This window comes from Panthera pardus, unplaced genomic scaffold (genome assembly GCF_024362965.1).
Source record: "Panthera pardus isolate Hobbes unplaced genomic scaffold, ASM2436296v1 HiC_scaffold_9, whole genome shotgun sequence".
NCBI classification, from domain to species: domain Eukaryota; kingdom Metazoa; phylum Chordata; class Mammalia; order Carnivora; family Felidae; genus Panthera; species Panthera pardus.
Window position 1 is genome coordinate 6,253,318 of NW_026527024.1, and position 24,933 is coordinate 6,278,250.

A 24,933-nucleotide genomic window follows, 5' to 3' on the forward strand; every position below is an offset into this window, starting at 1 on the left:
AAGATGGGTGCATAGACACACACACAGAAAACGACAGGAAAATCTGGGGTGCTGACCTCAGACAAAGCAGATATGAAGCAAAGGCATTGGGGACAGTGACACCCAGGACCTGTGGCACACGCACTCTTTCAAAATACAAATACATCACTTATAAAAACTGACCACAAAAATTCTCATCATAGCATAAGGCATTTAAAACATAGAGGGGCACCTGCGTGGCTCCTTTGGTTAAGCATCTGACTTCGGCTCAGCTCAGGTCATGATCTCACGGTTCATGAGTTCAAGCCCCACGTCGGGCTCTGTGCTGACAGCTCAGAGCTTGGAGCCCGTTTCGGATTCTGTTGTCTCCCTCTCTCTGCCCCTCCCCTGCTTGCACTCTGTCTTTCTCTCTCAAAAATAATACGCATTAAAAAAAAATTAGGGGCGCCTGGGTGGCTCAGTCGGTTGAGCGTCCGACTTCAGCTCAGGTCACGATCTCGCGGTCCGTGAGTTCGAGCCCCGCGTCGGGCTCTGGGCTGATGGCTCAGAGCCTGGAGTCTGCTTCGGATTCTGTGTCTCCCTCTCTCTGCCCCTCCCCCATTCATGCTCTGTCTCAAAAATAAATAAATTCCAAAAAAAAAATTTTTTTTTTTAATTAAAAAAAAAATTAAATGTGTACATCATGGTCTCTGACCACAGTGTACATAAGCTAGAAATTTAAAATAATTTTTAAATAACTAGAGATACCTCACACACTTGGAAATACAGAAACAGTTCTAAATAACCCCTTGGTAAAGAAGAAATTACAATGGAAATTAGAAAATATTTTGAACTGAATTGACAGCAAAATACATATCAAAACTTATGGAATATTACTAAAGCAGTATATTTCTTCTATACTCAGTATCTGTTGTAAGTATTTGAGTATAGAATCAGTTTATAATTCTCACATATTATAACATATCCTAAGCATTTATTTACTGTTTTGCTATATGGCACCAGTTAGCATTAAGAGTGGCCTACTGAGGGGCGCCTGGGTGGCTCAGTCAGTTAAGCGTCCGACTTCGGCTCAGGTCATGATCTCATGATCTGTGAGTTCAAGCCCCGCGTCAGGCTCTGTGCTGACAGCTCAGAGCCTGGAACCTGCTTCGGATTCTGCGTGTCCCTCTGTCTCTGTCCCTCCGCTGCTCGCCCTCTGTCTCTCAAAAAAAAAAAAAAAACCAAATTAAAAAAAAAAAAAAGATCCATCCCCCCCAGATTTACTTGCCGCCTCTGCAAAACTGGCCGGGCCATGTTTTCAACAAGTGCTGAGGGAGAGCCTGCCGTGGTCAGGGCACATCCCAGGCCCTTGAGAAATGTAAACATGTTTGAAGACCCTTGAAAAACACCACAGGGCGTCATCAGTGTGAGGCACAGCACCCCCAGCCCCCAAGTTTGTGGCAATAAAGGCAATGAGACATGTGCCAAGGGCACTGAGGGCAGGAGGAGGTTGGCCTGGGGAGGTGACACTTGGGGGTTGTCCTCACCAGGGCCACTGGGGAGTCACCAGACACAGCTGTTCAGAGCTGTCCCCTCTGTTTGCACCTACCGTGCTTTATCTCAAGCTGTGAGAAGTCATCGATGTGTCAGAACGGCGGGGACTCCTTCAGCCATCCTGGGCAGATACACGTATGTCTGTTATCACATACAACATACACGATAATATGTGTGTGTGTGGCCTCCACATTTATTCTGTTGCCCTCTGAAGTGACCTCGGACAGCTCAGTGATACCTCAACAGCTGGAGTTGGGCACTCACACTCCCAGGTATGATAAAGAAAGCTGTGTTAAATAACTTTGACTCTTAAAAGTAAGCAGGTGACTTCTGTGACAGCAGCCCTCCATCTCCGGAGAGACAGTTCAGATGCAGCTATCTGTGGCCCCCAGGCTCCGAGCCCCAGGTCGGGGGTAGGGCTGAGACTCCCGGGGGTGCCGCTGCTCCCAGGACTAGGCTTGAGAACCGGCACCCAAATCAACCACTCTCACACTCACGCACCTTCTCCAGACAGCACTTCTGTGCTCGAAATAATTTTAGAACATGCCTTATAACCCGAAATCTTTTGTAAGGTCTGGAATAGAATGTGACCCCTTTTTTTTCTGAGGCATAATTTTGGAGGAAGAAAAGATCTTACATTCCAAGTATGTATGAGGAATCGCTCTCACTTCAAGAGAACTCACTCCCAGGGCACATGGACTGTGCAATAGGAAGTTGAAGGCAGTCATACAGATTTCCGAGGAATTCTCCCTTTTACATGGTAGGGACGCGCCTACCCTCGGTCATTTGTATAGAGGTTATCAAATAGTCAAAAGGCCAAAACACAAAGGAAATAAAACTCAAGGCCCTAGGAGACACGGCCTGCTGACGAACGTAAGTCACAGTGACGATTACAGTCGGTGTGGGAGAGAACGTGATTGCTAAAGAGAAGAGCATGTTCCTCCGGGCCTCTCAGCACAGGTGTTCCCTGATTTACGATGGCACCAGGTCCCCGTAAACCCATCGTACGTCAAAAACATCATTAAGTCAAAAATGCATTCGGTACACCTAACCGACCCAAGACCCCAGCTTAGCTCAGCCGGCCTTGACTGTGCTCAGAACGTTCACGTTGGCCTACGGTTGGGCAGAATCATCTAATGCAAGCCTCTTCTACAACAAAGTGTCGAGTATCTCCTGTGATGCACGGAGGGCTGCACTGGAAGGGACGGGAATGGCTGTGCGGGTGCAGACGGCGGTCGGTGTGTCGGCTGTTGACCCTCGTGATCGCGTGGCTACTGGGAGCCATGGCCACCGCCCAGCGTCACGGGGGAGGATCAGACCGCCTATCACTAGCCCTGGGAAAATATTGAAATTCGAAATTCGAAGTATGGCTTCTACTGAGTGTGCACCACTTCCACACCGTCGTAAAGTTGAAAACTTTAAAGTCAAACTGCTGTAAGTTCGGGGGCGTCTGTATGGCTAAAAAACAATTGCAAACAAACCCCCGAAACACAAGTGCCTGGAAGATTCAACCGTCAGCCATGCGGACGCCTGTCGTGGCACAGCGCGGCCTTTCCCTGACACTCGGCGCTCGTCCTTATAACACCCGGGGACGAAGGCCGGCGCGGGCTCGCTCACCACAGCCGCCCCTCCCTTCCTGTGTGTCCCCTCGTCGTCTTGTGGGAGGGAGAAGAATCAGAGGGCACACCACATCCCTGAGGGCACCTTGTGAGGTCTGACCTTGGAGAAGCAGCCCCGGAGGTGACTTAAACACTGTGTTCAGCCGGGTCGGTCCACATCAGGGACACACGAGACGTCCACAGACCAGAACACTCGAAAGCTGGAAGTCCCGCGCATCCAGGATGTGTCCCCCGCATCACATCTAATTGTCTCTGAGATTCCGATAGGCTCAGTTTGCCTCACCAAGCCCGACGACGTGGGACGGACCACATGGGTCCCTCGATCAGGACTCCTCCAACTGCTGGAGCAAACGCCCCCCAAACTTCAGTGACCAAAAGTAGGAGCCTCGGTGCCGCCCACGAGTGCGGCGTGCCGGCCGGTAGGATGCGGGCACCGTCCCCCGCAGCCCCGTGCCCCGCCGTCCCCGGGGCCCCGAGACCCCACCTCCACGTGGAAGACCTATGCCGCGCGGCCTCACCTGGCACAGGAGGGATGGCAGTCACGGTTTCCAGATGAGACGGCAACTTCTGAAGACAGCTCTGTGCTGGGGAGGGGGGGGGACGGCAAGAGGGCAGGCGGGTGGCGGCCACCAGCGTCACCCCCTGGCACAGGCGATTCCATCGCTACCCAGAGCAGCCTGCAAGTATCTTACAAGCAGCCACTGCTACGGCCCCAGGTGAGCTAGCTCTCCGAGCCTCGGGCGCTGCGATCGGCACAGACGCGGTTCTTCCCGGCGAACGAACGCCCCCACGAGCCCTCAGGCCGTGCTGTCCAGTCCCGGCAGCCACAAGCCTCCGGCGCTTGTCGAGACCCTGACGTGAGGCCAGGGAGGCCAAATCGACACGTGCTAGACACGCTCAGGATCTCAAAGACTGAACAAGAGAAAAGAATAAAGCGTCTCGTTAATAGTTATTCATGCGATACGTCTTTGAAATGGTAACATTCTGGATGTGTTGGGTAAAGCAAGATATTACAATTAACTTCACCTTTTCAAGGACTTTACAAAGCGTGGTTCCTCCACGTCTGGGGTTCGTGTTACATTTCCGCAGGACGGGGGTGACCCAGAGCAGCCAGCCCCGGGTCTTACCTTTTAGAAAGTTCTAAAAACAATTTTACGAAAAGGGCTTTTTCTAAGCGCGTCGCACACTGTCTTGAGAAGACAAAGGAAAGGAAAATAATAAGAGCAAGTACAGTCCTCTCGCCAAAACCCCTTCTTCTAATTTGAGTAGAGTCGACACACAGCGTGCAAAGTGGTGATTGCACAAGCGTGTGCGTCATGCCCTGCTCTCCACGCGTGTAACTGCCATCTGTCACCGCACGAGACCGCCACAGCATCGGTGGCGGCATCCCCCACGCCGGCCTTTTCTTCCCGGGATTCGTTCATCCCATAATGAGGAGACTCCGTCTGGCCCTCCCCCTCCCCCCTTCCCTCGGGATGTTCACGTTTTTTAGATTCCACACACGAGTAAAATCGCACGGCATCTGTCTTTCTCAATCTGACTTATTTTGCTCAGCACGCTACTCCCTAGGTACATCCGTGTTGTCTCGTCCTCTTCATGGCTGTGTGATACTCCTGTGCGTGTGTCAGTGTCTGTATGTTACGTCTTCTTTATCCACTCGCCCGTGGATGGACACCTGGGCTGCTTCCGCGTCTCGGCCTTCGTGAACAATGCCGCAGTAAACACAGGGGGGCGTGTATCTTCTCAAACTGGCGTTTTCATTTTCTTTGGGCAAATACCCAGTAGTGGAACTATTGGCTCAGACGGCATTTTGACCTTTTGAGGAGCCTCCGTACCGTTTCCCACAGCGGCTGCCCCAGTTTATACTCCCACCAGCATGCGTGAGGGTTCTTCCCCAAAACTCTCTGATAGAAACCATTCACTCTGCCCCCACCCCTGCCCTAGTTGTTTCTGGTCTTTGCCTTTCCTCTTACTCTAATAATCCAGATCTCCACAATCTAATTGGAAACATGAAACTATTCTCCCTTCCAAGCACATCTAACGAGATGTAACGAGCCCTCTGCAATCACGAAATCGCTCTTCTATCTAGGCTTTGCTCCCAATGTGTTTGTTCCTGGAAAATCATGCAGGACTTACGGGAAGATGGGCAAGCCGTCTAAAACCCGAACTACTGCAATCGAAACACCAGCAAAACAAGAGCTGTCTCACTAAAAACCCCACGAAAGATTTAGACATGTTAGATTTCTAATAAACCAAAATTCCTACGGCTTTCCCTTTTTGAAAAGGAGCAATGGCATCTTGACAGAAGAGCACGTACAGAAAAGCTGAAGATTCCTCACTTTGGAGAAATCCGGGAGAATCACACAGTAAATATTGCCAAGGCCGCACACGGCCAAGCAGAGTCCAGGGGAGGAGAGGAGAGTGAAGGATGTCATGTTAAGCTAGTTTGCAAGTTAGCACGTGCTACCAGGTAGCGGCTCACAAACGGCATACTGTGAGTCCCTGTGACTCCCGCGGCATCTAGGCGTGCCCCCTCCTACTCGTCGGATCTGAGCAAATTCCAGCTGCAAACACACGTCTAATGGCTTTGCTTCCCCCCGGCGATTCCAGCTCGTTGCCATCAGAAGGCGATAGCACATCATCCCACAGCCAGCTAAAACCATTCGTCCCGAGATCACTGTTTTTCTAAGTCCTTTTGTATCAAAAATGCAGCACTTCATATTAAAAAGTAGTACTTTATAAAAAGAACTGAGCAGGGGAGGGGCCTTAGAGAACTCTAAGGACGATACTTTCAAAAGCAAACCACCTTAAAGTTGGAGATAAAGTGTACTATGCTGCCTCCGTACGGTCGACTAGCAAGGGAAACGGAATTTTAAACTAAGTCCTAAAGATTCGTAGCGAGGGGGTGTGCAACTGTCCATAAATTGATTACCCCCCATAAAGAGATTTTTGAGGTCCTCAGGCAATGGGAGTTTTCAAATTATGATGCTAGGGCTTGGTGAGAAAGGCAGAATGCCTAAGGAGTTTACAAGAAGGGATAATCTTTCTCTTGGATTTCTTTTTTTTTTTTTTTATGGTCACGCTAAAATGATCGTTCATAACATGCAGCCCCAGGGGGAAGGCAGCCGGGGGCAGAGGGCTGGCAAGAGCACTGCCTCCAGTGTCGCTGGCCCTCGGGCCCTGCGGCAGCCGGCGCGGTGAGGGCCGGCTTGAGCACAGGAGCGAGGGCTGCGGGGCAGGGCCACAGTGGCACTGATCCTGAGCGATTCTAATGCCTCTCTCCTCTCCACTTCCTTTTCCCTCTTATGTCTTCTCAACTTTTAGTTACAGCGTATTCCTTGTTAGCAACCACCAAGACTTACAACCAGGTGAACCTTTGTGAACCTCTTTGCATAAACTACCCGAACATGGCTCTGTTAAGTAAACATCTGTATGTCTGTTTCCCCAAAAAGTCTTTTATTTAAATGTTTGGATTTTGAGAGAGAGGGAGGGGAGGAGCAGAGAGACAGAGAGAGACAGCGTGAGCCGGGGAGGGGCAGAGAGAGAGGGAGACAGAGAATCCCAAGCAGGCTCTGCACTCACTTGTCAGCCCAGAGCCCGACACTGGACTCAAATTTACGAACCCTGAGATCATGGCCTAAGTCGGAATCAAGAGTCAGATGCTTAACCGACTGAGCCCCCCAGGCGCTCCCCTAAAAAGTCTCATTCAAAGGTAGAGACCTGAGGAAAGTTAGCAAAAAAAGGCCGTCAGAGTTCAAGAAGAGGCTTCCCTTCCGCCTCCGTGTAGAATTTCACCCGGCGTTAGCCCGCTGCCTCCCGTGTCCTTTCCAGTTCACAGAAATCAGCCGCCGCATACTGTGCTCCTACAACACAAACATAGAAGAGCTGTTTTCGGAAATCGACCACTGCCTGGCCACAAACCGAAGTGTTCTTCAGCAGCTGGAGGACAGGTGTGGCCACGAGCTCACCGACAGAGACTGGGAGAAGATCCAGATCCGGGTAGGCTTGGGTCACTAACCGGAAGCAGCAGCGCCCCCAGGAGTCTGGGTGACATTAGCGGGGAGACTTGGGGACCTGGTGGTGCCAGATCCGTGCTTCCAGCCCCGGCTGTGCCTGAACCGGCGGGAGGGGGCGGGGGGGCGGTCCTTGAACCTTCGTTGTCCAGTCTGGGGTGAGGTCAAGGCCCTTCAGCCGGAAACTGCTTTGATGATGCCTTTTTGTGAGCAGTGAGAACACCAAAGGGAAAACACCGCCCCACGTGTTACTTTCCTGGTTTTCCTTCAAGCCCGGGCCTGCCCTCCTCTTGCATCTGTAGTAGCCATGGAAGAAAGGGACACTCTGAATTCAACAGAGGAAAAACTCACTTAGAAAATGATGAAAATAGGAAAATCTATAAAGAAAGTTCAGCAGCTATCCAGGGTCAAGGATTTTGAAAAGGACTACTCTGTATTGCTTAATTAAAAGGAAATCTATGTCATTAATGTTCAGTATTTTATAAAGTATTTTTGTTTGTTTTAAAATTGCTTATCACATGGGCACCTGGCTGGCTCAGTCAGAAGAGCATGCAACTCTTTTTTTTTTTTTTAAGTTTATTTGAGAGAGAGAGAGAGAGAGAGAGTGAGCGCGCACAAGCAGGGAGGGTCAGAGAGAGGGAGAGAGAATCCCAAGCAAGCTCCACACTGGCAGCATGGAGCCTGACGCGGGGCTCAAACTCATGAACCGTGGGATCATGACCTGAGCTGAAGTTGGACGCTTAACCAACTGGGCCACCCAGGCTCCCCAAGAACATGCAACTCTTGTCTTGGGGTCGTGAGTTTGAGCCCCACACTGGGTGTAGAGATTACTAAAAAAAAATTGCTTCGGCCGTGAGTTACTATCCCTTTCCGTATTTCACAAGAGTAGCAGTATATGTGCAATTAGTGTTATTGGAACACAAGATGGAACTTCATTTCTAGAATATCCCTGTCTCTTGGTATATGGTTCTCCCTTAAGTTCAGGAAGCTTCCCTTCACACCCTGCACAACCAACTCACTCCCTGTCCTGTGCTGCAGGCTCTGCACCGGGAGACCCATGAGTGTCCCATCTGTCTCACCCCGCTCCCCACCAGCGGCGACTGTCGCCAGGACCCGGTGGAGATGCTCTGCGGCCAGCCTTCCCGAGAGATGGTCCTCCTGTCCTGCTCACATGTGTTTCACCACACGTGTCTCCTTGCCCTGGAGGAGTTCTCCCTGGGAGACAGCTCTCCTTTCCATGCCTGCCCCCTCTGCCGCTCTTGCTATCAAAAGAAAATTCTGGAATGTTGAATTCATAGTCAGGGAAAACTATCATTCCTGGGGGGGGGGGACGTTTACCTTAATTTTGGATAAACTGTATGGGTTTGGGGTTAAGTGCTATGGTGTAATCTGTTCTCCAATGAAACGTGTTTTTACTAGCTGTATGTAGGAACCCTAAATATATTTCTAGAGCTGACAACCTACCCAGTTTTAGTCTTTAGTCTATAAAAATTTCAAAGTGATAAGCTTAATCAGTTGAAACAAGTGAGGGATGGATAAAAGTCGAGTTTCAGAGGTTCCATACTTGAGTGATTTCCTGTGCTTCTTAGGTGATCAGTTGGGATTGCTCCTAGCAGCAAGATCACTCTCGTCCCTTCGTGGTCATCTGGTTACCTGGCCTGTCTCCACGGAGTTCTGGTTGACACTGGGTCGGGCCTGCCAGGATGGCCTGTGCATGTGACTGCATACACACAGCGACCAGGTGCCCCACGAGCTGGGAACCTAAAAACACTCCTTAAATTGTCTTAGAAACACTCCTTGCCATTCCTAATTCTCGTTTTGTACTAATTGCTTTATTTCTATGTGATAAATGACTATTGTACATCTGCGCTTCTGATATGTGAACCCAAAGTATAAAAATAAAACATTCAGTGGCATTCAGCACCAGGAGATGGTAAGTCACGTTCAATGACTTCGAGCCGTACTGTTCTAGCTGGTACATGTGGACATCCATGGATGTCTGCTTGGATCGGAAGGGTGTGACTGTGCTCTCCTCTTCCCGGGACCTTGCTGGTTTGCAATAGCGAAGTACAGTTGTACAGGCCAAGTACCCCCCTGCCGTAGCAGGTAAGGCCCCAGATCTCAGTGGCTTGCAAAGAAGCCTGTTCCTCCTGAAACCCACAGCCCACTGGCGGTTGGGAGGGGGGACGGGTGCTGACGGGGTGCTGTAAGAAGCCTCTGGCTCCCCGGCTCCTTCTGACTTCCGTCTCATGGCTCCTCTACCCTGAGTCCGTGAACGTTCTCATCACTGGGGAAAAGCAGGCAGAGGCGCTTACCGGGTCGAGCTTGGGCGTCCGGGCACACGTCGCCACGGCAAGAGCTAGCCGCAGGGCAAAGAGACCGGAAGCGGGAGCCCAGGAGGAGGAAGACGTGGGTGGCCAAGCCCAGGTGCACACGTGTCAGGGGTGCGGAACAATCCTGACATCATGTGGAAAGAAATACTAAAATGTATATTCCTTTCTTTTAATCTCATCCTTTCAAAATGCTCGTCTGATAGGTTTTATTTATAAATAGCTTTATAAATACCTATCACTTACGAATAAATACACATATATTGGAGTGTGCTCAAACATTTTGTAAATGATGGGGCACCCCACTGCAAAATTTGGACAAGCGAAATTTGTCCTAAATTTGTTAACAGTCTTCTCCCACTCATCCACAGGGGACATGCCCCAAGACCCCCAGTAGATGCAGAAAACCACAGATGGTACCAAACCCTATTTTCCTACTGCGTCTTCTCCTATACATACATACCGATGATGAAGTTTAGTTTATAAATTAGGTTGTAGTAAAAATTAATACCAAAAAATAAACAGAACAATGTACTGTAATAAAAGTCACGTGACGGTTTCTGTCTCAGAATATCTTACTGTGCTGTGCTCACCTGGTGAGGAGGAAGTTGGAAGATCTAATGCCCACATGACGAGGTGGGGCGAGGCGAGCGATGCGGCCACTGTGATGGAGCGTCCAGCTCTTACGGGTCTTCCGATGATCCGTCAGGAGGCTCATCCGCTCTGGGATCATAGGTGCCTGGGTAACTGAAACTGTGGAGAGCGAGACTACAGATGGGGGGGAAGGTGGGGACCAGCTGTAAACTGGACAAGCTCTAAACAGTGAGTAAGCACTTCTGTCCTGAGACGGCGGAAGTTAGCAGCTCCCAGCCTTCCACGTCCACCCAGAAGGCCGATGACGTGCACGCCTCTCCGTCCACGCCCTGAAAGGCAGAGCAGAGCCGTGCGGCCAAGGCCTGGGTAGTCTGATCCCACTGCCCCCTGGAGGGAGAGTCCAAGGCTGCATGGGTCACTCAGTGATGGCGAGAGTCCACTGAGGACCGTGTATGGCCACATCCCAATGCTCCTGTTCCTCGGGACGATGACTGGGTCTTACTGTCCAGACTCCCTGCACTCCTGGCTGCCTTCTGAGCCCATTTCTCGAGCTCTCCCACTGAATCTGTGCTGCCACACATCCTTCCAGTAGCCTGTTTTCCCGCTAGGTGGACAGAGTCCACTTCTGCTCTGTGCAGCCAAGTACATGACTGACATAGGAATTATGAGTTGTGGACGAGACACAGGAAAATCAGCGGGGATGGCGTCTGGAATGGGTCGTCACTGGGGACGAGGGCAGTGAAGATCTTGTGAGTGTCCAGGGACGAGTCTCAGGCAGCTGTGACGATGTGAAAGCAGGTATTTTTCTTATTGAAAAGCCTCCTGGAATGGCATTCCCACCAAGACTTGGGGAGACCCAAGTTTCAACCACAGGACAATAAACAAGGATGCAGTGGAGTAGCTGCTTCTCTGGACAGTTTGACGATGACACATTTTCAGGTCAAGTCACAAAAACCATGCAGACTTTCATACGATTACATCACAGCTTCAGGTCTCTTGTATGAGAACTGGGTCGCTGACCAAGAGAGCGCGGGAAGTCAGTAGAAGACTTGGGAAAGGAAAATTGTGTGATGCTATTTAAATCCATCATCGTAATCGTTTTCACATCTCCAAGTGACTGGGTACGTGCTTTATTACCATTTTGATTAGTAAATTCCAGTTTTGTTTCATGTGACCAGGGAATGGGATTTGCCAGTCCGGTTGCTGTAACAGTGCCTGTAACAACTAGCATTTATTTCCTGTATGTTGGGTGGGTTTGGCTGCACTGTGGGGGGCTCAGCCGGGCTCGGCTCCAAAGTGTGAGTTACGTCCGGCCACGTTCCCTGAGCTTTGTGAATTTGGTTTCTGACCTGCAACCAAAGACTTGTGATGAATACAAGAAGGCATAAATGAAGGTGGAACCAAAGAGGGGGAGGAAACAAGAGTGGGAACAGGGGGAGGGGGGACAGGAAGGAGGGGTGAGCCACGCACCACAGACACCCACGCGCACTTCCTTCGGCAGCAATCACTGCCCGTTCGGTTCTGAACTTCTGAGCAGTGGGCCCAAAGAGGAAACCCGTGTCTGTTACACAATTCATAACGTCCATGAGTTGGAAACAAGGCAAGTGTTCAGAAAAGAGGGACTAGTCTTTTTCCCCTTTTGAGACACGTGTCCCCTTTCTTCTGTTTTTCGAGTTGGTGACGGGGGTGGCCGTGGAGGAGGGCCATGCAGGTCTCGCTTCCAGAGAGCTGAGAGGGGTCGGCCAGTGGACGTCTTCCAGCCACCGTCCCTTCAGAGCCGCCTGCGTGCTCCTGCCTAGGCCACGGGCTTCCGGGCTGTCCCTCCCTGCCACAGGGGAGCGCACCGCTCACGGGGACACGTATCCCTACCTCGTGGATGGCCACTGCTTGCACTCAGACATGGCTTGTACCACAAAGACAAAATGACAGGACACGATAAACAGAATGGTGTTCACCTCAGATATGCAGTGGTGAGTTTCACGGGGCAGATTCTGTAAAACGTTCCCCTGTAGCACGGCCACACCGTGGTCAATGACAGCAATTTCTGTGACGCCCGCTTGGGTGCAGTCTGCCGGGCATGCTCTCTGTGGTGGATCTGGCTGGTCTGGAATTTCCGTAGGGCGTGCTGACCGTGCTGACTTCAAGTAGTTCTGGCGGGAAACCACTTCTCGTGCCGTTTTCACAAATACCGGCTGGCAGTTAGGTTCAAAATGCAGTCCCTCGTAAGTAGCAGGAGTGTTTGCTTCTCTCGTGCAGTATAATCTGTATGTGTGTTGACACGCCTTGGTGGACGAGAGCGTGTTAAATATAGTTAACCGCCTCCCGGAAAAGCCAGGAAGGGTATCTGCGGACGGGGCTGTTCTGAGCCCTCTCTGACCTGAGGCGGGCCACCAGCAGCCCTGGAACTGGTGAGCACAGCTAACATCTAGGAAAGCCGAGTCACCGTGTTGCACGCCTGAAACGAACGTGACGCTGTGTGTCGACTCTACTCAAAAACTGTTTTCGACAAAAAATGCAAGCAAAGAAATAACACGTGCATCTGGTCTCTCATTCTGGCAAACCAGGCAAACTCACGTGCCTTCTGCAGCCAAGCAGGTAACAGATTGGTGAAGAAAGCAGCTACTGTCGCCATGATTCCAAGATGTGGAACTTAACGTTGCCAGGTCTTCTAGCCATCAAACAGCCTCTCTCAGCCAAACGATGTTTAACCTTTTGGCACCGACAACAACATGGCATTGGCATAAAAATAAACCGGTGAAACAGGCAGCCCGGAAACAAACCCACGCGCATATGGTCAGTTAATTTATGACAAAGGAGCCGAGAACATACCATGGGGAAGGAACATTCCCCTCAATAAATGGTGCTGGGAAGCTGGATAGCCATGTGCTAAACATGAAACTGGCCCACTCCTTTACAGCATACACAAACGTCAGCTCAAAATGGATTAAGGCCTTGAACGTAAGACCTGAAACCATAAAATTCGTAAAATACACAGGGGGTAAGCTCTTTGACATCGGTCTCAGCGATGACTTTTTGAGTCTGACACCAAAAGCAAAGACACCAAAAGCAAACAAAAAAGCTTCTTCACAGCAAAAAAAAAAAACCAATCAGCAAAATGAAAATGTTTGCAAATCATAACCTGCTACGGGGTTAATATCCAAACTATATAAAGAACTCATCCAGTTCAATAGCAAAAGAAACAATCCAATTTAGAAAGGGGCAAATCTAAATAGGCACCTTCCCAAACACACACGGATGGCCAGCAGGCACACGGAGAGACGCTCTGCTGGTGGGAGTGCACACCGATGCAGCCACTATGGAAAGCAGCAAGGAGATTCCCCAAAAAATTACAAACAGAACTACCATGTAATCCAGCAACTCCACTTCTGTGTACTTGTCCACAGAAAACGAAAACACTAATTCGGAAAGGTATCAGCACCTCCATGTTCACTGCAAGGGTCCGTCGATAGGTGAGATGTGGTACACATGTACAACAGAATATTGTTCAGCTACAAAAAAGGGAAATCCTGCCGTTTGGGACATGGATGGACCTCATGCTAAATAAGACAAAGGCAAATACCATCGGATCTCTATATGTAGAATCTAAAAAACAACAACAAATTCACAGATACAGAGAACAGATTGGTGGTTGCCTAAAGTAGGGAGTAGGTAGGCGAGATGGGTAAAAGTGATCAAAAGTACATACTTCCAGTTATAAAATAAGTCCTTCAGATCTAATGGACAGCACAGCAAGGATGGTTAATACTGTGTTGCATATTTGGAAGTTGCTGAGAGTAACTCTTAAAAGTTCTCAAGAAAAAAAAGTGTGTAACTGAATGGTGATCATTTCACTATATATATATATATATATATATATATATATATATACACACACACACACACACACACTCAGTTACCCATATATATATATATATATATATATATATATATATATATATATATCTACACAATCATTATACACACACACACACACACACACACATATATATATATATATACATATATATAATCGTTATGTTATGCGCCTGAAACTAATGTATGACATTTTAATAAAAAAAGACACTGAGGTTACAACTATAAATGAAAATACCTGACACAACGAGGGTATTGTGGAATTCTTGCGATTCATTAATGTTGACTCAATTTTTAAAATGTTGAACTCGTAAAATCACATTTTGAGTTAAGCATAGCCCGCAGGTCACTTGTTTGCCATCTATACGTTACACAAACAAGCTGGGGACAGGGACACGAAGATCAACTCCCTATAATGTGACCGAAATATTCTGGGCTTGAAAAGTTTTCCTTTAGATAGATTACCACAATGACGCCTCAGTAAAACATTCATAGCATACTGACTTTGAATAATGCGATTTCTTTTTTTTTTTTTTAAGATGTTTTTTAAGGAATCTCTGCACCCAATGTGGGGCTCGAATCCACAGCCCTGAGATCAAGAGTCACACACTCCACCGACCGAGCCAGACAGGTGCCCCCAAATAACGCTATTTCTTAATGTCGTCTTCTGAAACCATTTACCAAGACAAACCAAAGTAACTTGGTGGATGTGATTATTATTAAAAGCTGGGAAACACACTTGCCCCAAGTAACTGAATTTTAGCAGAGCTGATCAGTAGCCAACAACTAGGTAACAGGAGCAATTATTTGTTTGCATCCATCTTGGATCAAGATAATAAACATATTAACTGCATTAAAAAAAAAAAGTGAAGGGGAAGAAAAAGTTTTCCTGGACCCTCTTGGGTCCTCGGCTAGATCTAAAAATTAAACTGACAAAGACTGCTTAATAGGAGAAAAGCACACAAATATATTTAGCACAGGTTTTGCACGACACAGGAGCCTCCACAAGAAACAAAGAGCCAAAGAAACAGACCTGATTATTTTCCGCTACATCCGATGAAGCACAGGAGTTGTGGGAAACACAACAGGTTAAGGAGCGTGGGGAAGTGTGTATCCTGGGGGACTCAGCAAGGCCTGTTAGGACTCTCTGAGATCAGGAGGCTCCTTTTCTCTGGGTGAAGGGAGGGCAACTCTCACAAGAGGGTCTAAGGACCTGTTTCAGGGGAGAAGCGCAAACCTCAAATTCCTTCCGCTTAAAATATTCAATACTCCAATGTGCCATACGCGAGTCTTGAGCCCTATCAAATGCTTGCTTTCTGCTTTCTGCGGAGTGGAGGTACATGTCTAACTTATCTAAAATGGGGTGACAATTTAAAAATTTTATTTTTTGTTCCCATGGGAGTGTTACAGGATAAAGTTCTCCATAAGCCCCAATAATCAGGATTAATTTTTTTTTTTAATTTTTTTAACGTTTATTTATTTTTGAGACACAGAGAGACAGAGCATGAACGGGGGAGGGTCAGAGAGAGAGAGAGGGAGGCACAGAATCCGAAACAGGCTCCAGGCTCCGAGCTGTCAACACAAAGCCCGACGCGGGGCTTGAACTCACGAACCGCGAGATCATGACCTGAGCCGAAGTCGGACGCTTAACCGACTGAGCCACCCAGGCGCCCCAGGATTAACATTAAATGCATAAGCCCAAATCATGACCTAATTCTGCCCAGAGAAGAAAGACCTAAGATCAAAGATTATTACACTAACAGATTTTCCATGAGTTTTGTTGAAAAATGGCAAGGTTCTCAGGCCTACATGTAGAAACACACACACACACACACACACACACACACACACACACACACACACACACCGGGGTTTATCAAGGAAACAGCTGGTACACAGTATTAAAAGAAGGCCTAATAAACAATGAAGCCTGTAAGGGGCGGGGGGGGGGGGGTTGGGGGGGGGAGGCAGGCTGGCTAGACCAGCTTCGCAGGGTTGAGGTGGGCAAGTCAGGGGCCACAGACACCTGTGCCCAGGGGGGCCAGACCCCTCTTTCTGTTCCACCCTCCTCAAACACATGGCTCCATCCTTGAGGGCACTTTGCAGATGAGTTCACATTTGTACTTTCTGAACCCAGCCTAATTCTTTGTTACACAATGTCTCTGGGATTTTTAAATACTTGAAATTGTTGCAAACAATTAAACAGTGGCGAAAATTGAATTCCCTTATACTCTTCACCAGCTTCCCCTCATGTTAACATGCCATGGTAAAATTATCGGAACCACAAATGAACAATGATACAAAAGTATTAGCTAATCTACAGATTTTATTCGAATTTTGTCAACAGTCTCCAGGATGTTTTGTAAATAAGAATTTAAATTTCTTTGCTGGGGTGCCTGGGTGGCTCAGTCGGTTAAGTGTAGTACTTCAGCTCAGGTCATGATCTTGCGATTTGTGAGTTCAAGCCCTGCATTGGGCTCTGTGCTGATGGCTCAGGGCCCGGAGCCTGCTTTGGATTCTGTGTCTCCCTCTCTTTCTCCCCCGTCCCTCCTCATGCTTCGTCTCTCTCTCAAAAATAAGCATAAAATTTTTTTTTAAATAATAAAAAAAATTTTCTTTGCCAGCGTGAATGCTAATCTGTCTAAAGGAATACATCTTCCAAATTATAATTCAAGTGTGTATGGTAAAGTCATCATATTAACTGGACATTTCCAGACAGAATGAGTCACTAACAAGGACTCTGGAAGAGTAAATACAAGTATTAATAGTTCAAAACACAAGATTAGTGTTCGGTACGTTAATAGAGGAGAATATTCTTCAGAATCAGTTTATGAGATACATTAATTAGAGGTTCAGGATATAAAACTTAGAAATAGAACTCGATGTTTATGGACATTTAGTTCATGAAAACGGCGCTGAAATCACATTACTGTTTAACATACGGCTCTGTCATACCGGCCTGTCCTTTGGGGAAACAATAAAACTAGTCAAGGATGGGACAGAACTGCATTGAGGTGCTCCCATCCGCTGAATGCGGCGTCTGAATCCAAGAGGGTCGCCATCTGCATAGAAGCCATGGAGGGTGGGCGGCCAGGCAGCTGTGCACTCGGTGGGCATCCAAACTCTTTCAACTGTCTTCGTGGGCAAGTGGGCAAGTCACAATCCGAAGCGGCTCTTGGAGTCCCAGCTGTCCCATCCTGTCCCATCCATGGCGCCACAGAGGAAAGGAAGGGTGGAGGTGGGGCAGTGCCAGGCTTCTTCCGAGTCACCTTCCTGGAGGTCCTACACAACAGTCTGCGCAAGCTCCCTGGTCAGATCCGCGGCACGTGGCGGGCACAGCGCCACCCTGAAAAAAACCGGAGCTGGGTCGCCTGGCATGAACGGTTGCTGTGTGGCCAGTGACGTCTCTGCACAACCATGATCTGATTCCCTTCGCAAGACAAATCCAGATAAGAGGTTGATGAATTATGGAAAAAAAAAAAAAAAACAGACACAGAAGCAGTTAGGTGTGGGGTAACAAGAATGATCCGGGGTTCCATGGTGGTGATGGCTGCTCCACTCTGTGCATATATCAACAAATCATATGCTTTAAGAGTGAGTTTTATGATATGTGAATTACATCTCAAAGTAGTTAGGGGCAAAAATTGGGAAATAACTTTAAAAGTCTTAGGGTAGCGAAGGCCTTAGTATGACACCAAAAAATTATGGGAAACTGCACATTTTGACTACTTCAAAATGTAAAGTTTCAATACCACAAAAACCCAATATTGGACAAGTTTAAAAAACAACCAGGAAAAATATACACATCAGAAAGATAAACATTTAATATCCATAATATAGTTTTTATAAAACAATAAAGATATTATGAAATACCAGAAGAAAAATGGGCTAAGTATATTTAATACTAATTCACAAAAGTAGAAATACAAACAGCTGATAAAATTTTTTTTAAATTCCCAGTAGTTATTAAAAATGCAAAGAAAAACAATTAAATGTTTGCCTCTCAGGTCGGCACTCCTGTAAAAGACCGGCAAAATCCAGTGTTAGCTAGAGAAACACATCTTCATGTGCTGTTGATGAGAGTATATTGATAGGATCTTTCTGGAAGTAGTCTGAAAATGTGCATTCCCTTTGATCCAAGACTTTAATACCTAGGAACTGGGTGAATTTGTAACTTAGAGTAAGAAATATGTATTTGGGCTTCCTCCCCATTCCTGGCACAGAGATAAAGCCTGTGGAATTTCCTAAAGCGATAAGAAGATAAAGGCGTCTTTTGATATGCGGAAGGAGCCCTTTGGACCACACCTGAGCTTCCCTGAACAAGCTGTCTTGGGGAAAGCTCCTACAGCAGGCCAGTGGGAACTACCACCTTCAGTCCCACCCTTCCGACCTGTGGGGAGCAGGAAGGCCTGGAGCCTGCGGAACGCTAGTGGCCAATCCTTTCCTCAATCATGTCTGTGTAATGAAGCTTCCATTTAAAACACCCTAACTGAAGGGGTTCAGAGAGCTTCTGGCCGGGCAGCACCCGGAGGTGCGGGGCGGCTGGTGCACCTGCAGGGGGCAGGGAAGCTGTGCCCCCACCCCGACCCCTGGCCCGTGCGTCTCCTCCGTCCGGTGTTCCTGAGCTGGACCCTCTGTCACTAGCAGGTAATCTGGCAAGCGCACCGTTCCCCAGACTTCCGTGAGCCGCTCTAGCAAATCGCTGAGCCAGAGAGAGGTGGGAACCTCTGACCGGTAGCTGGGTGGTCGAAGCACAGGGGACAGCCCAGACCTGGCACTGACGACTGAGGCGGTGGTGGGAGCCAATCTTGGACTGAGCCCTTTACCCGTGGGGTCTGCACTAACTCCACGGACGTGGCGTCAGAAGGAAATCAAATTGCGTGACACAGACACGGTATCCACAGAGAACTGGGAGAAGAGGCTGGTGCGGGAAAACCCCCACACGTGTGGGGGCCAAAAGCGAAGTACTGAGAGTGCAAAAAAAGAGAAGCTTTTCATCACAACTGTCTAAAGCGAGAATAGAGCAATGTGCTGAGACATATGTAAAAAGCTACCTGTAAGTACGTATAGCCATTCGATAGGATACAACAGCTACAGCTACTCAATAGGACAGAAGGGCTCTGGCCACTCCCAGTCACAGCGTGTCCCGGGTTCGCAGGGGCCACTGTTGGCAGGCAGAGTATCTTTTAAGAAGAGCTGTTCAAGAGAGAAGACGTTAAGACCTTCACCCAGGAGTTTCAGTGACTGATCAAACCTTCTTCCTCAGCTCCGTATTTAAATCTCTACCTCCTCACATTCAGACACTGACGATCTTTCTGGTCCTCCGAAAGCATCCACATCGGGCGCTGCCGCCCGACTTCTCATCACCCATGCTTGGGAACTTAACTTCTCCAGTATGTTTAGGAGAACAGAACGCCAAAATCGCACCTACGAAGAAGTGGGCTTCATCTGAATTTCCGAGTTGATCACACTTGAAGACACTTTTACCGAACTGAATTACGCAGAGCTGGAAGTTAACTAACTTCTCTTCCAAAGTAGCTCCCAGATCTCTTCCTCCAAAACAAAGGGATCAATCACCTAGTTTTGAAATTTTATAGCCCACTTTTTTAGAGCTTTAGCAACTGCTACTGATTTTAATTACATGTTTTGCAACAAGTAATCTGCACGTACGATACTTCGGCTTCAGGGGTGTTTGCAGTGATGAATTTTACCTAAAGAATATTCAAAAGCCAAAATGTTTTTGTATTCATTCGTCTTTCAACTAGATCCTGAAGCCGTATTTTTCAAACTAAAGTTTACGACCCATTGGCATTAGTGGTCTGTGTCTAGTATCCTAAAAAATAAAACAGAAAATGCCAGCGTGCATCACATACTAAAAGTAGGTACTATTTCCTTAAATTGTCGTTCACATGTATACAAGCGTGTGAGGGTTACAATGAAGAGTGTATTTCTTCCTTTCGTCAAAGAGCTGGAAAGCCACTGCTGTGAAGGCTTCTGTCTGCCAGTGAATTTACCAGTTGACAATTGCCATTCACTCTTCCAAGAACTGTGGATTAGGCTGCCCAGACCACAACTGGGTATAGCTCAGTCCTTTTATGGAAAAGATTAGAAAAATCAAATAAGTAACTCAAAAAATTCGATGACACCCGTGATTTCAATTGTTGATGGTACATTTTAGCTGTAACTGGTTGCAAGAAATTGCTCTACCAAGAACTCCACAAAAAAAGAGAGAAAACGTTCACTTCTTCCTCAATTCAACATCCCACCAGTCATTACTGCCTTTTAGAAAACTGAAATGGAAGCATCCTACACATACGCTTAAGTTTCAGCCACGATGGCATTTAAGATTTAAAACTCAAACACGCATTTGAATGCTTATAAAACAAAGTATGAAATCACCTTTTGTAAAACTTTAATTTCTAAGACGTTAAAAAGTCACACTAGAAGTGTCTCATAGAAACAAACAGAACCAACAGATAATTTGTAAACAGAACACTCTAGTAAACAAAAATGATTTACCAGTGCATCTACACATTATCTTTAACCCATACCAGTCTTTAGTATAAAAGTCAGTGAGTGCTGTACATAGACCCATATTTAAAAAAAAAATTTTTTTTAAGAACTTTGTCTTTATACATTAGATACTGTGCTAACAACAAAGAAAGCCACGTAGGGTTCTCAAAGCCCACGTTGTAGGCAGGTTACGGGGTGAAGGAGGAATAGGGCGGTCCTCTGTGCCCCAGCAAAGTGAGGCAGACGTCGAGGCCCCGAAGATCAGGCGCGTACAGCGGGAGCCACTAACGCATCCAAGAGTCAAAACCAGGCAGAAGGTTTCATTCTCGTCCACTAATCAACCAACCTCTCAGTATGGCACCGAAGGAGCTAGCATGTGTGTGTACGTGTGGGCACACGTGTAATTTCCACATAGTCTCACTTCGACAGCAGGTCTGTTTTTGCACAGAATATATATAAGGCTAAGTAAATACTGAGTCTAAGAAATACTTGGAAACATCAGTAAAAATTACAAATGTCATAATCTATAAGATGTATCGTTTTAAAATTACTTAAGTACTGCAGAAGCAATTAAAGGTAAGAACTGGCCAAGTCTCCTCACGCAACTTTGTAACTACCGTGCCTAATGCCCTTTGCAGGTGGATCCTAAGGTGAGACTAAGCGGAGCATCTGACAGGGCGACCGTGGACGTCCTCCCACCCGGCAAGAACGAAATGGCGGCCCCGGGCCTATCCTCCTTCTCCAGCTCCACGAGCGCGACAAAGGCAAGGCCCGCAGGGCGCCTGTCCTGACCAGAGCCCAAGTGCTCGGCCTCTGTGTGCCACGGCCCGTTACTGTCGCAGCCTCTCACAGCCGGCCTCCAGAGCATCCAACAGGAGCACCTGCATTTACAAAGTCTGTCCCCCAAGAGGAAGTCCCTCTGGAGGGATGCACTGTTTGGAGTGGCTGCAATCACGCGGCGAACAGGGGATATATCAACCTGCATTTGTTCCCGCAAAAGGGGTCTGAGGCCCCAGGCTCAAAACCGTCCCCCCACGTGAGGTGTGTCCTTGGTCCCAGAGCCATGACGATGCATCCAGTAGCAGCTGTAGGAATTTAAGCTACATTTCACCGCTTACTAATGCAAACCTGGCCTAAGTTTTCCGAGGGAAAGAAACTTTCAAATGAACAAAGAATTGATACAGACATTGAAAAGTTTAATATTTGACTCAGAAATTCTCAGACATCTTACAAATACCCAGGAACTTCCTATGGCTGTTAAGTTACAAGTGATGTTCTTTTATTGAAAGAACTTTCTTTTCTCTTCTTTCCTTGACCAGGTCTGTTCAAAATATGGATTGCAAGCAAGTTTCAGCAAAAATCAAAGCTTGCAATTAATGTTTAAATAGGTGTAATTATCAGTGAAATTAGGAAATAGCCATCTTCTGTTCATTTGCTCCAGGTCTCAAGCTGAGAGATTCCCAATGCTACACTGGTGGTATTTACGGAGTGTTGTTTAGAATCACAAAATGGTCTTTTATTTTACAACGAAGCTGCATTTTAACAAGCAGAGAAGCTCAGAAGGAAATGCAGAGGTATAAATGAAGGAGAGGTATACTCAATGGAACTGAGGAATATACAGATTAATTTTTCTTATTATTTTGGCTCTAAATGGAAATTTTTTATGTCAAATATATACAGCCGGATTTTCATAAATTTCTCCAAAAAACAACTTGAGAAAACTGTTCTTTCACTTTTGTCTGAACACAGACAATCTACTGCCATACACATAGTGCATGTGAACGTAAGTGTTTACGGAAACTGCGTAACTATGAATTGTGTGCAAAGGGGCTCGTGTCACGTGTCTGCATGCACAATTTTCAGTACCCTATCCTGGTGCCTGGTAACACAGAGTACAATTTTATAGTTTTATTCAGTGGACTTAAAAGTCAAGAAGCCATCCCAAGAATTATTTACAATTCAGTAACTGAATGATTATCTGATCACGATACATCGTGGAGCTATTCTTACATCATGAATGCTGATACTGTGCATCTGGGTGGTAACCTGGTAACTTTTATAAATCTGAGGTTTAAATCGGCATATAGGAAAGGAACCAAAGCCTGAAGAGTGTGGTGACAGCAGGGTTTCTACCATAGATGATTTGTAGTTTCATAATGGGACACGGGAGAACAAGGAACGGAGAGATATCTGAAGAAATGCTTTAAAAAACCGAGTGTACACATAGCCTATAAGGCAAAATCTAAGTTACAAGTGTATTCAACACCGGCAACTGTGTTATGAGAGGTAATACTGAGTTGCATACACGTGAGACGTCGGAGAACGGTGGCTACGTACTACTTCCGGCCGAGCGGACCACACCGCGCGGTGGCAGGCCTTCGCTTGTGTTCTCCCACGGGTCGGGTTTTAAAAGAATTTCGCCTTCTCCCCGGACTCAAAGTCCGATCGCTGTCACCCTGAAACAAAAGCCGGAACTATGCTTTTGTCCTTTTCCCTAAGGAGGGGAGGAATCCCATCTGCAAGCGCTGCCGTTCCCATGCGCCCCCGCAACGGTGGCAGCTGTAAGCCTGCGCGTCTGCGGGGCCTTCACTTCGCAGCCAAGCACCAAGGATGCCTTTCTCGCGGCCTCCTCCGTCTTGAACAAAGTATATAATGGGATTTAACCGAATTCTTAGAAGGCCCCGGAGTTGGCCTTAAAACATGCTCTCCTGGGTGACTGTACCAACCGAGGCCAGCACCCGCGTCCACAGAAGAACGTGCCGCCCCGAGGAGCCGAGGAGCCGGTCGGGCCGGCGAGTAGGGGGTCCGCACGGAGTTAAACGGACACGTGGCCCGCGGCGGCCGAGTTTTAGGAGACTGTGAAAGCGGTGGCGCCGCCAGGCCCGGGCGCTCACCGGGAGGCACCGCCGGGGCGAGTCATTTCTGACCGACGACGGGGCGGTCGGGAGCCGGGGGCTCCCGGGTCAGTGGCAGAGCGCTGCGCGTTCTCACAGTGCTTTGTGATGCCCGTTTGCAGACGGCTTTGACGTTTCCGAATCCCTTGACGTGTCTGATAAGTGAAGCTTATGAAGCCCTGCAGGAAAATTAAGAAAAGGGTGAGAAAGGACGTACTGTTGCGCGGCTGCGCAGACGGCCAACAAGGCAGAGTGTCCGGTGTCACTGAGGAAGCTGGGAGGCGCTGGCCAGGCCCCTTAAGGACGAGAGACCTCTTCTCCCCACTGGGGGCGCCCGGGGGCCTAAGCGCTAGACAGCTGTGTCTCGGGAAGCCACGCCTTCTCCACCATTCTGCGCAGCTCTGGGGCCCGTGCAGGCTTCCGCTTTCTTCAGTTCACTCCCTCCACCCCCCCCCCCACCCCCCCCCCCCCCGCCCCGCACCGATCCCAGGAGCACGCTCTCTCACGCCTCCTCCCGCAAGCTCATCCAGCCCCAGTGTGCTTCCCGGGGGACCTAACCGGACACCAATATGATGGCGTTCTTGTTTTAAAATACACACATACAACTATACACACAAGAAAACACATGGAAAGACATACCAAAATATTAAGCATGTCATGAAAAGAAAAGCAATGGAAAACATGATCAAAAAGAAAAAGACAAGAAATGGCAAAATAATAAACTGAACATAAATAATATTCCAATATTCAAAGATAGTTCACAGAATAAGAAAGTATCACTATCTTCTAAAGTTACGTTAGTTTCCTTCTGTATCATACATCAGTCACTCACATAATGCACCTGACATATACAACTGTGCCCTCCCAGGGATGAAAAGTAGAAGATAGTTCATGTGGCACCAAAGCTCTCAGCACTTACTAATAAAGTGAAACACAAAGATATTCAAGAATATATAACCAGTCCATCTATGGAAAAGATTTTGAGGAAACATTTTTATGAGGCTCAGACCTTTGCTGACACCTCAAAAACATACTTGGATGAGGTTTTTTTCCCCTAAGATTCCAGATAGCTATCTACCTGGCAGTTAAGCAATTTTACATCCCTCTTAAATCACCACAGCACTCTGAATTTTAAAGTTTCTATCACCTGCATATGTTCATAAAAGAAAAGCTAAAATTGAGTCTGTGTATGATGGATGAATGGGAAGGAAAAAAGAAATCAATCTAACATAAAAAAGAGTTCTGATCCCAGGAATGGCCAAACCATTGAGTGACAACAGGAACCCACAGCTGCCGGGGAAGCGTGTTTCAACACGGCCTGCTAGAGAAGGAAGTAGGCGGACAGAGAACCAGCGGGGTAATCATGCCGGAAGCAAAAGGGAATCCCCTTTTAGGACACATTTCCAGTTGTTACTTCTAAAACCTGGGGGCAGCACAAGCTACGCATCTTAAAAAAAAAAAACAAAACTACAACGTCTCTCTGTGCGGATACAGTCACCTCCACCGCCATCCAGTGTTTGTTTATATACCCAGAGTACAGCAGGTACTCTATGAGACAGACACTGTCATTGTCAATGGACATAGC

The 24,933-nt window shown here is 47.6% G+C and overlaps 2 protein-coding genes across 14 annotated transcripts in view; one reads left to right on the forward strand and one right to left on the reverse strand.

Annotated features, from left to right (window-relative positions):
* RNF32 (ring finger protein 32) overlaps positions 1-22,064 on the forward strand; it is a 50,890-nt gene extending 28,826 nt beyond the window's left edge. For 4 of the 9 annotated variants that reach the window (XM_019424916.2, XM_019424917.2, XM_019424918.2 and 1 more), the window contains 2 exons: positions 6,963-7,130; positions 8,183-9,073. In XM_019424916.2, coding sequence (XP_019280461.2) covers positions 6,963-7,130; positions 8,183-8,434 — 420 coding nt within the window. In that variant the 3' untranslated portion in view covers positions 8,435-9,073. Of the gene's footprint in view, positions 1-5,416; positions 5,621-6,962; positions 7,131-7,358; positions 7,377-7,416; positions 7,609-8,182; positions 9,074-21,092 lie in introns of those variants that run through there. The other 5 variants (XM_019424919.2, XM_019424921.2, XM_019424922.2 and 2 more) reach the window with 5 other exon arrangements.
* Positions 1-24,933, reverse strand: part of LMBR1 (limb development membrane protein 1) — a 194,908-nt gene that overhangs the window by 21,815 nt on the left and 148,160 nt on the right. For 4 of the 5 annotated variants that reach the window (XR_008420819.1, XM_053898731.1, XM_053898730.1 and 1 more), the window contains one exon: positions 21,630-23,527. The exons of the other annotated variant lie outside the window; for it this stretch is intronic. Coding sequence is in view for 3 of the 4 variants with exons in the window: in XM_053898731.1 (XP_053754706.1) it covers positions 23,442-23,527 (86 nt within the window). In the remaining variant the exon portion in view is untranslated. Of the gene's footprint in view, positions 1-21,629; positions 23,528-24,933 lie in introns of those variants that run through there. 5 annotated transcript variants of the gene reach the window in all.